Raw genomic sequence first — 12614 nt, 5'->3', positions numbered from 1 at the left:
AGAATCAAAATCAATTATTCTCACCTTAATTTTCTTTTTTAAATATTCTTAAAGAGCAGAGCCTGAAAAACCACTTTCTCTTCATGTGTTCTTATATTTGAAAAAATGTTGATTACACAAACTAACAATAAAATGAAGAACACTTTTTATAATAATGATATTTTACTGCATTTTTAAACATTGGAAATTTTCACATTTTACAATATTATTTGTTATGAAAAACAGCTTTACATGTGAAAACAAGCTTTCTTCCACTGCAATTTACCTCATTTTCATGACTCGGAACAAAGATAAGCATAGCTAAATATATATTTCAGTAAGGTGACATACATGTCCATAATTATATTTACAAACTTTTTCATAATTTTACATACACAGCCGTCAGTATTATTCCCCTTATTTCATCAAGTGAATCTGGTACAAACATTCTTCCACATTTACACTTTACAATAAATTTTATGATGACATTTCACAATAGAGTCTTAGGCATTGATACCTCAGTCTTAAATAAGCCCCATTTTACATCTACTTTGACTTGAAGGCTTACAATATGACTATCCAGTTTGAAATTACTAGAACAAATATTCCTAGTCACCATCTTTTACCTCAAATTGATTTGTAAATAATTAGAATATATAGATTTGTAAACGCCTGTTTGTTGATTTCCAATTGCATTAAAGAAAGATTTTACTTATAAAGAAAAAGAAGTCAAATCATAAGTGTCAAAATTTGATTAGCAAGTAACAACATACAGCAAAGAAAAAAATGAAGATCTCACACAGTGGCTCTTAATGGTACAAACTCCTCAGTGAAGGTCCGTTTTAGTCTGTCTTAACTCTTAAACTAATACATAAGAAAATTCAAATAAATAGAAAGTATGGGGAAAGACATTTCTGGAGAACACTGTGAAGATGACCATCACTTCACAACACAAAACGGAAGTCCAGCTCAATACTTATATTTAATGGCCAATAAGCTTAGGTCCATCAATGTCTGAAGAACCAGAAAAGTTTGAAAAAATCTTTGTATATTGCATATCTGCTCTGAATTGTACAACTCTGTTTATTTCCCAAGTACCACAGGCATTTCTCCAAGTGCCTGTCACCGATGTTTTAGTATTCATGAATGTCTCATATCTCCAGTCACCAGTGCAGCTATTCAACAGATCCTGCTCAGTGTCAAATGCACCTTTAAACAAACCAAATTCCTTTCCTTGCCCTCTCAATACCCTCTCCCACCTCTCCACTGTCCTCGGGGAGGCCCTCCACGACCCGGCGGCCCACCTCTCCCAGGGGGAAGACCCCTGCCACGTGGAGGACCCCCTCTACCTGGTGGTGGTGGCCCCCCTCGGCCTCCTGGGGGTCCACCTCTCCCTGGGGGTCCACCTATAAGACCTCGGGGCATTCCTCTGCCACCCCTGCCCCTGGGGGGTCCATACGATCCCATTTCCTCGCCTGGGCCTTCCTCCCAGGTTCTTTTCCTTCCCACGCCCATTTCACTGGGATCGCCATGTTGTGACATGTAGCCCCCTCTACTGGGGGGCCTGTCACGCCTGTCATACTGTTCATCCTCATCATGGTGCATGTATCCCCCTCTCCCACGCCTTGGGGGGCCATTAGGGGAGCCTCTGTAGCCCCTTTCTGGGGGGCCTCCTCTGCCCCTCAAAGGCCTTCCTCGACCTCGATAATCTGGCCTACCTCTGCCACCACCAGGGCCCATTTCATAGTGCCTAGGCCCTGGATAATATCCCTGCTCATAGTCTTCCTCATACTGCTCCTCCTCCGGGTAACATTCAGCAGTCTCATCCTCGTACCCTTGTTCCTCCTCGTACCCGCCGTACTCCTCCATGTACCCACTGCCATCTTCTTCACCATAATATTCCTCACCATATTCCTCTTCCTGAGGCTCCATGAGACTAGGAGGGGCATCCCCTAACAGGCCACCTCCTCCCCTGGGTCTAAGCTGTCGTGGGGGTGGGCCTTCTTGGCCACGGAAAAGAGGCCTGGGTTCACCTAAAACAGATGGAGTGCACCAATAATATTATCACATATAGGAGCATTTGAGAAAAGTCCACATGCACAAGAATTCACTGTTGCATTTCATTTTAGTTATTTATATGAGGGAGCATATATTATAGTTATTTCCACTAGTAATCAACAACTTTCAAATAGTCTAGCATTTTTTCTTTTTTTGGACAATTTTTTTTTTTTAACAATAAGAAAGTCAATGAAAATGCGAAAAATAAGACAACGTTTAAGTTTTTTTTTTTTTCATCTCTATACCTGGTCTCCCCCTGGGTCCAGGTAGGCGTGGTCCAAGAGGGCGTGGTCCAGGATGATGATTCCCTGGGGGGTACCCCCTGTTATCCATTCCTGGTTCCCCATTTGGTCCTACATGGGATGGTCCTCCCATAGCTCCTGGGGGGTGGCCTGAGGGGGTGAGTGCCCCTCCTGTGGGTGATGCCAAACCTGCAGGACCTGGAATGAAATGGCTACTTATAAGCTCCCCTGGGCATTATATTTTGTTTTTCTGAATAAAGCACATATTGTGTAGGTTCTAAAAGTCGGAAGTTTTTGACAAGGTCAAAGTAGCATGAAAATCCATACCCAACGATGTAATATTTCATAGCAGTATGCAATTCCATAACAAAGAAATTGCCCCCTGTAGATGAAGCTCACAGTGGGCCTAAACAGTATGATTATGGCACAAACCTGATGTTAGCGGTGGGCTTACACAGTTTGACTAGGGCATAAATAAAATTCCTGAGTGCCTTGTGGACCTCATGTTCGTTGTGGGCTTGAATGATATGGCTACGGTATAAACATTTACAATTTGCTTATCAACCACATCCTTGTGCATCTAAACTGTGGGCTTGAACAGTTTGGCAAGGGCATAAACAGTATTTATGAGTGCCTTGTGTGCTTAATGAGTATGACTAGGGCATAAAGAACATTTACTGACCAGCCAACCTGGACGGCGTCTCCTGCGTTGTGGGACCATTTTGAGGACCATGGACATTCATATCCAGTAGACTGGGTGGACCTGATGGACAGAAGGAAAGGGTTAATTCCAGCCATAAAACAGTACAGTCAATAAAACTTATGAAAGGAATACAAACCAGAAGTCATATTCATCAAAGGTCTACTAAGTAGTATTGGCAATCTGAAAGACAAAACCAGCAGTTGAGACAGACTGCACCAAGTCAAATTGTAAGGAACACATGTTACAGTAGTTCTTCATCTGGCATGACATAAATGAAAAAGATTGGTCTAAAATCATATTTCCAGGGCTTGTTTGGAGCTGGTACTTGGTAGAATACTAGAAAATTATCATACACCCCAAAAAAGAAATTTTGATACAACTGAATTTTTTCTTGTGTCAAAATCTTACAGAGATGCACTTTGGCTAAAAGCAACTACACAAAATATAGTGCAACTTACGTCCTTCTGTGGGAGTGGGTGCTGCCTTCTCTGGCGGGGCAGGTGATACTGCCACCACAGGGGTGTTCACATTGGTCTCCCAAGCCTGCTCAAATTTCTTAGGGACGGCGTGTGTCTGGGGGTGTTTTCTCCTACTAGCCATTTGTTGCTGTTGCATGGCATGATGCCTGTTGATGGCACTCTGCTGTTCTTCCTTCCAATCCAATCCTGGGATGGAGGGCATGGCTTCCTCAGGGGCTAAAAAAGGGAAGAGGAGAGGAGAGAGATTTATTTCTTATCTTAATGATCAATTTTGACATAACTTCCTCAGGGGCTAAAAAAAAAAGGAAGGGGGGAGAAGAGAGAAATTTATATCTCATCTTGATGATAAATTTTGACATAGCTCTATTCATTTGTTTTTCATTTCAATTACCAATTTTTTGAAGATTTCTAACTTTTGCAAACTGATTACTTACGTTTTGGCTTGAGATGTTCAGCAACTCCATATTCTAGTCCCATGCCCGGAATCTTGGCAATAGACTGTATGTCGTCTGAAATTTTTTTTTTAAATACAGATTTTGTAGGTGGTACAGGCATTTAATGGCACTGGTTACTTCGCTTTGGTCTTTTTAACTCTTTGGTAACCACAATGAAATCTAATTATACCATATCTTTAAAACGGGTAATCACTGTGGTAGATGGCACTGGTTTGCAAGAAAAGCTCATTTGGAAAACCTACCATAATCAACATCTTCTCCCATCCCTACTGGCAATGTGTTCAGATTGTACTTGTCCCTCATGTGGTCTCCCGGCCTATTCCTGGTCCAGAATTTACTGAAAGAACAAATCAAAATTTGGTTTGTGCTGTTTCCAATATCACAAGGATAAATATGATAGCTGCAGGCAAAACTACCATGATTACAATCCCATATGATGAAAATGAACATGTAACACAGCATGTGAAAAAAGGGGGAAGACAATGATAAGATCTTTCTTTAACTATAGATGGTTTGGTGAAATGTCCATACCAAAGCAGCACTTATTCAACAAGCGGGCAAATATAAAGAAGCAGAGAGGAGTCATGGGATTTGAAACTGAGCAAAACTATTGTTTCGTCAGATGTCAACATACGTGCTGTGATCGTTTGATCCTGATACTAGAATATGACCCATTGGATGCCAGGCCAGGTCCCAGATAATCTGATCATGAGCTTCATCCATACCTCCAACTTCTTTGTCAGTCCTGAGGAAAAGCACATAAAATGTGAAATCAAACACATGAAAAGATTCACAGCATGTCTTGTTTTAAGGTCTTTGTAAGAATCTGGAAAACTTAAGATTATTAAATTAATTATTTTCAATCAAAATGCGTACAGTTTGCTTATCAACCACATCCATTTTTTTTTTAAGTGCCAGTGTACAAAACCAGAAATTAAAATGATGAATTAATCAGGGCCAGACATACCTATTGCTGTTACCCCAGAACTTGCCAGCTGGCACAAGTGTTCTCCACAGTCGGACAACTAGAATTTAAGTCCTACTACTATTTTTTAAAATAATGTTTTGAGTAGAGCTAGTAGATTTTCAGACCTGCTTGCACAACAGGACAAGTGAATGAAATTAGTTTATATCAAGCCCTGTATAATCACCCTGGGAACCACTCACCCTACTAGCCAGAACAGTATAGCCCCATCAGATCCTCCACTGGCAAACATGCCTTCGTGAATAGGGTGCCAGGCTATTGCTGGAAATATTTAGTACACAATGCTTTTCACAAGGCAGCAAAGCTGTGAAATGTACGGACATAAATCAGAAAATTATGACATACAGAATGGGTTATCAACAGCATTATCACCACCAAATTTTAGTTAGAATTTTAAGATCTACTAATTTGAAGGAAGGCCTCTCCTTTACTTCAAGGGGCAGTTCAAAACATGAAAATTCAGAATTATGTGATTTTAAAAGACCTCTGGTTTTTAAAGTGGGAGTTTGCAATTTTTTGGTGAAAATTCAGAATTATTTTAAAAAGCCTCTGTTATTTTAAAGAGATGGTTCGCAATGTCTGAAGCCTTAAATCTCCCTATTATCTTTTCAAAAAATGGAATAAACTTACTTGTTGCTTCTTTCTTGTGGCCTTTGAAAGTCTGCATTTCCTCTTTCATGCTGCGTATGTCAAATAATTTAACCAAGTGATCCCTGGAAGCCGTCAACAGCCAGTTCCCATTGGGATTCCAGTGCAAATCCATCACAGTACTTTTATGTGCATGACTGAAAAGTTTGTCAATATCATTAGCAATCCACCCAATATAACATATACATATCTTAAAAATAAATCTTGTCACGGTGATCTGATTCAGTCCTCAGTATGTGGACGCCGTTAATGTTACAAAAAAAGAATCTACTAACAAAGTTTTTAAGTCCCATAATAGATTTAAGCATTTGCGTTTAAACACGTTGCTGACAATTACGAGGAAGTCAGCGTATTACGTTCCACATATGCTTGCACACATAAATGACTGAAAACTGAAAAATGTTTGTCACGCTTGTGGTGGGGTGAGGTTGGGAACCATGAACAGAACTCCAAATTATCAGGATAAATATGGAAGACTTCAATCTTAATAAGAAGACTAGAAAAACCACAAATGTGTTGAAAGAGACAGACGGGCAGACAGACAACACATGTAACTAAAAATGAAATTAATTTTTTACAAGGCACCACTGGCTCATTACTCAATATTACATACCACACCAGCACAATCTCAAAATCCAAAGATCTCAGTACATCACTTACATAGTTGCCAGACTGTTCCCAGCTCTTGGATCCCACAGCTTAATGGGCTGCTGGCTGTCCTTGCTCCCAGATGCTATCAGACCCTTTTGTGGGTGCCAGTCCACACATTTGACATCAGAACCATGGCCTATAGGGGACAGCGAATAGTACACATCAGTGGGTGAAGTTTGTTTGGACTAGAGGGGGTGGGGGTCGGGGTGGTGAAGGGGGGGGGGGGGACACTCTTTCTCTCTTGGCAAAGGGCATGTTTAGATTAAAGGGACAAAGACTAAGATTTTCAACATACATTTTTTGCTTATTACTACATAAACCACTTCTTGCTGAATTTATCTAAGGATAAGTAATTTTGATCTTTTTTAACAGAGAAATACTGTTTACCTATCCCAAGAATAATTTGTTACAATATGAATTTTTTACGAGAAATTCTTATGTTGATGTTGGGCACCTTTAAACTTAAATCAGAAATAGTATTACTGATCACACCAGGACTCCTTCAATGACACCCCTCCTCCTTTCCCCTTCCCAAATTTCCTCATTTTAATAATCTGGTGACGTGAAGTGGTGTAAGTTACACCTGCTATGAACATGGCATTTACCTTTTATGCATACACATATACACATATGTACACACACACACACAAGTAAACACACATGCAAGCACACACACCACCTGGATGGTGATAGATTAAAGCCTGGATTAAGATCAACGTTGTATGGTCATAAAAAAATAAACAGTCTACTGTTGCGTGCACCCATAACAATCTAGGGACAGTGTTTGCACATTTTGCTATCATGATTTGTTTTTTAACACAAGATTTGAACAGCAAGATGTTCCCTGATGCTTTCCTCTTCGTTCATTGATCAGTATTTTACAACTTCTGTATTCTCCACAAACAAATGTGCTATGTGGGCCATAATTATATTATTTTATTATGGAAATAATAAAAAATAACCCATTTTATCAAAGGTCAACAATTTTTACATAATCATGTCATAAAAAGCACCAACCTTCACAAAGTGCTACACAAATGCTACTTAAGTCTTACAACTCCTGTTCCATCTGGTATTTCATATTCACTTGTACAAGAATCAACTTGACATTGTTTAAAATGACATTTTATCAAAGCCAACTCTCAGCTGAATTTTTATCAACATATACCCCTCAAAAAAAGAAAAAAAAAGGAAATTCCAGTAAAGCCTTTTGTCTGAATATAATTTAGAATACTGTACCTCTTAAAACTCTTTCTTCATGGCAATGCTGAAAATCCCACACTCGGACAGTTCCATCATCAGAACAAGATGTGTATTTAGAGTCAGTTGGACAAAAACTGGTGGAAAAAAGATACAAAAAATGTTCCGAATAATATGAAAAATAAACATTTTTATTCTTTCCAAGGTATAAGGACTACTAAAGTAAATGTAGTTCATAACATTAAATGTTGCTGCATTGTTCTTTCTTCATTAACTTTATTTCTTAATAAAACAGTATCTCAATACCATACTGAAAACGGCTTCATTTTCTCAAATGAGGAATTCAAAATTTATTTGCAAAATCCAAGACTGAAAAATAATCAACAAAAGCTAAAACATGACATATATTTACTAGCCAAACAAAGAAAACCTCATCCAATTATTTACTTTGCTTGAATATTCACAAGAAACCTGAATGAAAGTGAAAAATCTCCAACATACTTAAAAATTATAATAGCACTTCTTATCCTTCTTTATTCAGTTAAAAAGAACTATCACTCAACAATGTAAATATCACCACTTCTTTAAGGGTTTCATTTTGAAATTGGATTTGAAGTTTGCATCACTTAAATATCTTCACATCTTGTTTGGGACTCTTCCATATGGAGAACAACACTTTAACCATAAAGTGTCATTTCTGGATAAATGATGGTGAAACAAGAGGAAAACTTCCAATGAATTTATATTTCTATTAAGTGCAGCAACCTGTCCTAATCAGATTTTCAAACTGTTAATTCTATTCATTTCTTTATTTCATTTCTTTGAATCTTCATGTTTATTTATTTTCAAAGATTGATCTTTATTCATCTGCCTTTTCTTACGTTCATTTATTGGGTTCATCTGCCATTTACTTTTTTACTTTCATTTATTAGGTGTTGGTGGTGGGAGGTTGCTATATCCACAAACGATAACAGCTTTCCATTAGCTCACAAGGACATTTTTGTACATCAAGCATTGCATTCATAATTGTTTTTTGTTTTTTTATCCAATTAGCAGGGGTTGCAACTTCCATTTGTTCCTGCTAACCCTTTCTACTGCAACAAGGACACAAAATATCTGATATTTACTTGATAAATCAACAAAAATGTATAATTTATTTTTCAATAAAAAAATAAGACAGTGCTGGGAACTTTATTACCAGATTCTCCCAGCACCAAATGGAAGTTTTATTTCAAAGGCAAAAAAATTATACATATCAAAAATATATTTCATTTATTCTGTTCCTACACTCAACTCGTCACGGAATTGCACCTATCCTAAGTACTGGCCTTTAAGATAAGAAATCTCCTCGACAGCGTTATAAAATCAAGTTCAATGTCACTTTAATTTAGAATAAATGTTATCCCTGGTCAATATCTTTTTTTCTAAGATAAAAAAAAGCTATTTAGAAATTCTATGAAATAAGTTAAGAGCCCTAAGGTCCATGCTATACCTCCTTTAGATCAGTTTATCTCCGAGTCAATATTTGTCTCCTTAAAAACAGAAAAAAAAATCTTCCCAAGTCATGTGACCAGCCACAAGACCAACCACATGACGATCATGTGATCCCTATCTGCCCACCTTAGCCCTCTTATGGGTTCCTTGTGTGCCTGATACATTTTCACATTGTTCATATTAGACTGCCAGTATTTCACATATCCCCCGTGGTCACCAGTCAGTAGCCACTGGTCATTGTGGCTCCACTGCATAGCACGCACTGAAGAGTCATGAGCCTGGAAATAGGGGACAAATAAATTGCTTTTAAGTCTTTAATGTCACAAGCTGTTGATGTTTTAAAGTTTTGCTTGTAGTTCATCTATATATCTGCAATTTTTTCATTTATTTTACTTATTTATATGTCAATTTATTTATTTATTTTTTCAGTAAACAAAAAGTCAACAAGAAAGAAAGCATTGACCTCACCCACTTAACAAAGCATATGAATTCATATAACATGCAGAAGCTTTGAAATTACATTCATAAATACATTCAAACAACTGTATGTGTCAGTAGATATGCAAAGGATAAGGGTAGCAAGTTGACAAAGCACAGTTCAGTAAAATAAAAATCATACAAAGGAGTGAAAAAAATCTTTATAATTCTAATAAGTAAAAACTACAGACAAAAGGAATTCTGAAATACAACATTTCTATAAATCAAGAATACTTAGGCGCCACTCAAATAAATATTATTAAAATATGCATTGTGCATTACCCTGCTCCTTCAAGAGACTCTTACTTGTAAAATTGTTTCAAAATTGAAAGTAAGTCCACTCCAAAGAGTGAACTCCCCACTGGATGCTCCTGTCACCAACCTCCTGCCTTCTGGTGTCCACTGAAATAAAATATATATAACTAAATGTAAGATTGTATCTTTTATCCACATGTCAAATTATATATCTAGTTCCAAAGGTTCAGTGAAAATATAACTACATGCTACAATGTATCTTTTACTTCAAAAAGTCAAATATCTATCAAAGTCTGATGTCTACTGAAAATATGATCACATTACACTGCTGTTGATAAATTCTGTGAATAAATGTCAATGCATGGAGAGATACTTACGCAGACACAAAACACAGGGCACTTGAATTTGTTGGTGGATGTTCTGACGTGTTTCGTAGTGACGGCATTCATTGGGTTGTCTAGCATAGCCATTGGTGGTACAAGCTGGTGGTAAGCAAATACAGAATACATTAAAATATGACTGTACCCAATTATCTTATAAATAAATTTTCCTGTTGCATTCCCATACTTTAGTGAAACACTGAAAGATATTGTTTCATATTACCCAAAAAAAGAATATTTGAATGAATTGTTCTGCTTGCTTCCTGTACTGTATATAAACAGGGCAGATAAGTAGGTCAAATTTACGACCAAAAATTTAATAAAATTTTAGGAACTGCTAACACAAGCTCACCTCTGAGTGATATAGTGAGTCGGGCTGCAGTGCTCTTCTATCCCTGTGATCACGCTGCCATATTCTGTTCTGATAGGAAGACAAAACCATAACATATCACTAACTGCAACTTTAGTCACTGTTTCAAAACACTTGACAAGATCTGATGTCAAACTAGTAAGGAAAGTTTTTTATTTATTTATTTATTTTATTCTATTTATTTTTTTTTTTTCAAAGTAACCATTGCAAGGTTCAAATGTTTAAAATGTGGAATGTCCAAATTAAAATGCCAATCAAACCCAAACAATATTTCATATAATAAAAATAAATTATAGAAAATGAATTAATAAAATACAAATAAAAAGCCCCTAGTGCCTTTTAAATTGCCATTCCCACCTCACCTCTAGCATCTGTATCATGGACGTGTTGTAGTCTATAGTTTTCCTGTAGACAGATTTCCTCAGTCTCTTGCCATCAAAAGTTGTAGCATTCATAACTCCCTGCGCATTAAACTGCCTGTTGGCTCCAGCATTGTTAACATAATTGCCCTGAAAAATGAAGAGTTTACAGGCATGATTTTTCAAAAAAAAAAAAAAAAAAAAAAAAAAGCTTAGATATTTATCGGTGGACCAAACACTCAATTGGCTGGACATCATTAGAACTGAACTAAATATCTTGGAATTTCCTGATTCCACGGAAAAGCTCCAGGTATACCACTGATTAATAACAATGCAATAACCTGGACAAACACCTGATGGTTCAATATTTATTTATAAATCTTCTACAGTTATATTTTCTTCGAAACTCATTATCGTTGTACCATGACTGTTTGTTGTCAAACAACTAAGCTGTCAACAAGAACAAAATTTTCTGACACAATTCACATGCAAACTAGTACTGCAAAGAGAACAAAATAGTTTTACCTTTTGATAATTAATCTGGAATCTGGGCATGTGGAAAAAGCGTTGGGGTGTAGAATGCTGCATTGCAACCCCGCCCTCCATCTTTGTATTGCAATCAGCCTGGCCACTGTCAGATAAACTACTGTCTTCCTTAAGTTCCAAATCAGTATATCACTCTGAAACATTCATAAATAAACCAGACTTAAGTTAAGCATCAACATGATTTGTCAACAGTTGCTTATTTTATTGGGGATTTTTTTCTTCCAAATCAAAGAAGAAAAGGTATAAGAAAATGATGGACTTATTTCTACATCCAATAAATACTTTCAGTTAGTATCTGGGTTGGTTTGTTCAAACCTGAATAAGGATAAGTAACCCAAACTATCTCCAGACAAAATACCAATTCACATTTATTTGTATATTTGGAAGTGGAGTGTCACTCTCAAAGGCCTACAAATTAACAAAATGATCACTTCTAGTCATTTCCCCTAATCTTCTGCCCACTTTAATTGCTTCAGGGGTTAAAAGATGTGATGGGTTGTCAACCAGGTATAACATAACTTGGGGACCATTCCTATAACCCTTTCATACTAGCAGAATCTATCCATCTCCGAGGGTATTCTCAATAAATTGCATTCACTTAATTATCCCTCTAGCAGCTTCAGTGAGTGTGACAGACATTTAAGATGCTTAAGCTGAATGCAATTTAGTGACATCAGTTACATCAATCATTAGTTACATCAATCTTGCTAGTATGATAGGCTTATGGGAACCCAGCCTGAAGAGTGTAGATCTCTACCCAAAGAAAACCGTGCCAACTCCCTTTGACATCTCTGCTGTCATTTGCACAACATGGGTGGAGATCTACATGTGAGAAGTGTAAGGGTCTTTATAGTAATAAAAAGGATCCTCTGACAAACTGAAATTCTGAAAACCACAAAACCGTACAATCCAAATTGGTAAAATCCTCAGGCATTTTACGAGAATCTCATCTTGTAAGAGGCTGGTATAACCACTTCTTCCGTTTATACAATGTTTTTTTTTAATAAAAGTAAAAGATCTCACGAAAACTGTAATTAAACTACAAACATACGATCCAAAATTTCTGCCATAATGTTTTTCAAGAAAAGCAGTTCATTTATTTTGGACAAATTACAGTCCTGTTTAAGGAAAACTTAACATACTTTTTACAATCTCTAGGTTCCTGAACCCCCAAGCTTCCTACTCATCGACGTCTGCTGCATTTTCATGGCATTTTGAATCAAAAGTAAAGGTTTATTGTCCTAGATAACTCAGAGTCCTGCAAACCGGCGCCATTTTAGACCTCATGGTGTCGGAATATCCCGAGCATGCACGAGACTAACCGAAGTTGACG

General features: G+C 37.2%; 1 protein-coding gene across 1 annotated transcript; it reads right to left on the bottom strand.

The window, feature by feature from the left end:
- Positions 1-269: 269 nt before the first annotated feature.
- LOC106161218 (pre-mRNA 3' end processing protein WDR33-like) lies at positions 270-12593 on the bottom strand. Its single transcript, XM_086995401.1, has 18 exons — positions 12424-12593; positions 11261-11415; positions 10739-10885; positions 10359-10427; positions 10004-10108; positions 9678-9773; positions 9021-9172; positions 7440-7537; positions 6210-6336; positions 5532-5686; positions 5084-5162; positions 4551-4661; positions 4159-4253; positions 3896-3970; positions 3441-3677; positions 2962-3042; positions 2283-2477; positions 270-2012 (listed from the first exon to the last, which is right to left on the bottom strand). The coding sequence occupies exons 2-18, from the start codon at positions 11339-11341 to the stop codon at positions 1222-1224; spliced, it is 2694 nt and encodes an 897-aa protein (XP_086851527.1). The 5' UTR covers positions 11342-11415; positions 12424-12593; the 3' UTR covers positions 270-1221.
- Positions 12594-12614: the final 21 nt, after the last annotated feature.

This window comes from Lingula anatina, chromosome 9 (genome assembly GCF_051362555.1).
Source record: "Lingula anatina isolate TDL-2025a chromosome 9, LinAna3.0, whole genome shotgun sequence".
Lineage (NCBI taxonomy): Eukaryota > Metazoa > Brachiopoda > Lingulata > Lingulida > Lingulidae > Lingula > Lingula anatina.
The sequence above is the reverse complement of the archived record's forward strand: the minus strand, read 5'-3'. Positions and strand labels throughout refer to the sequence as shown.

What these genes read in the sequence shown, in the direction of transcription:
- LOC106161218 (XM_086995401.1), bottom strand. Translation starts at nt 11,341, where the DNA reads ATGGAGGGCGGGGTTGCAATGCAGCATTCTACACCCCAACGCTTTTTC. An exon ending in CCATGATACAGATGCTAGAG is followed by an intron (nt 10,428 to 10,738) that starts GTGAGGTGGGAA and finishes TCTTCCTATCAG; the next exon opens with AACAGAATATGGCAGCGTGA. An exon ending in TGAAGAAAGAGTTTTAAGAG is followed by an intron (nt 6,337 to 7,439) that starts GTACAGTATTCT and finishes TGTCCCCTATAG; the next exon opens with GCCATGGTTCTGATGTCAAA.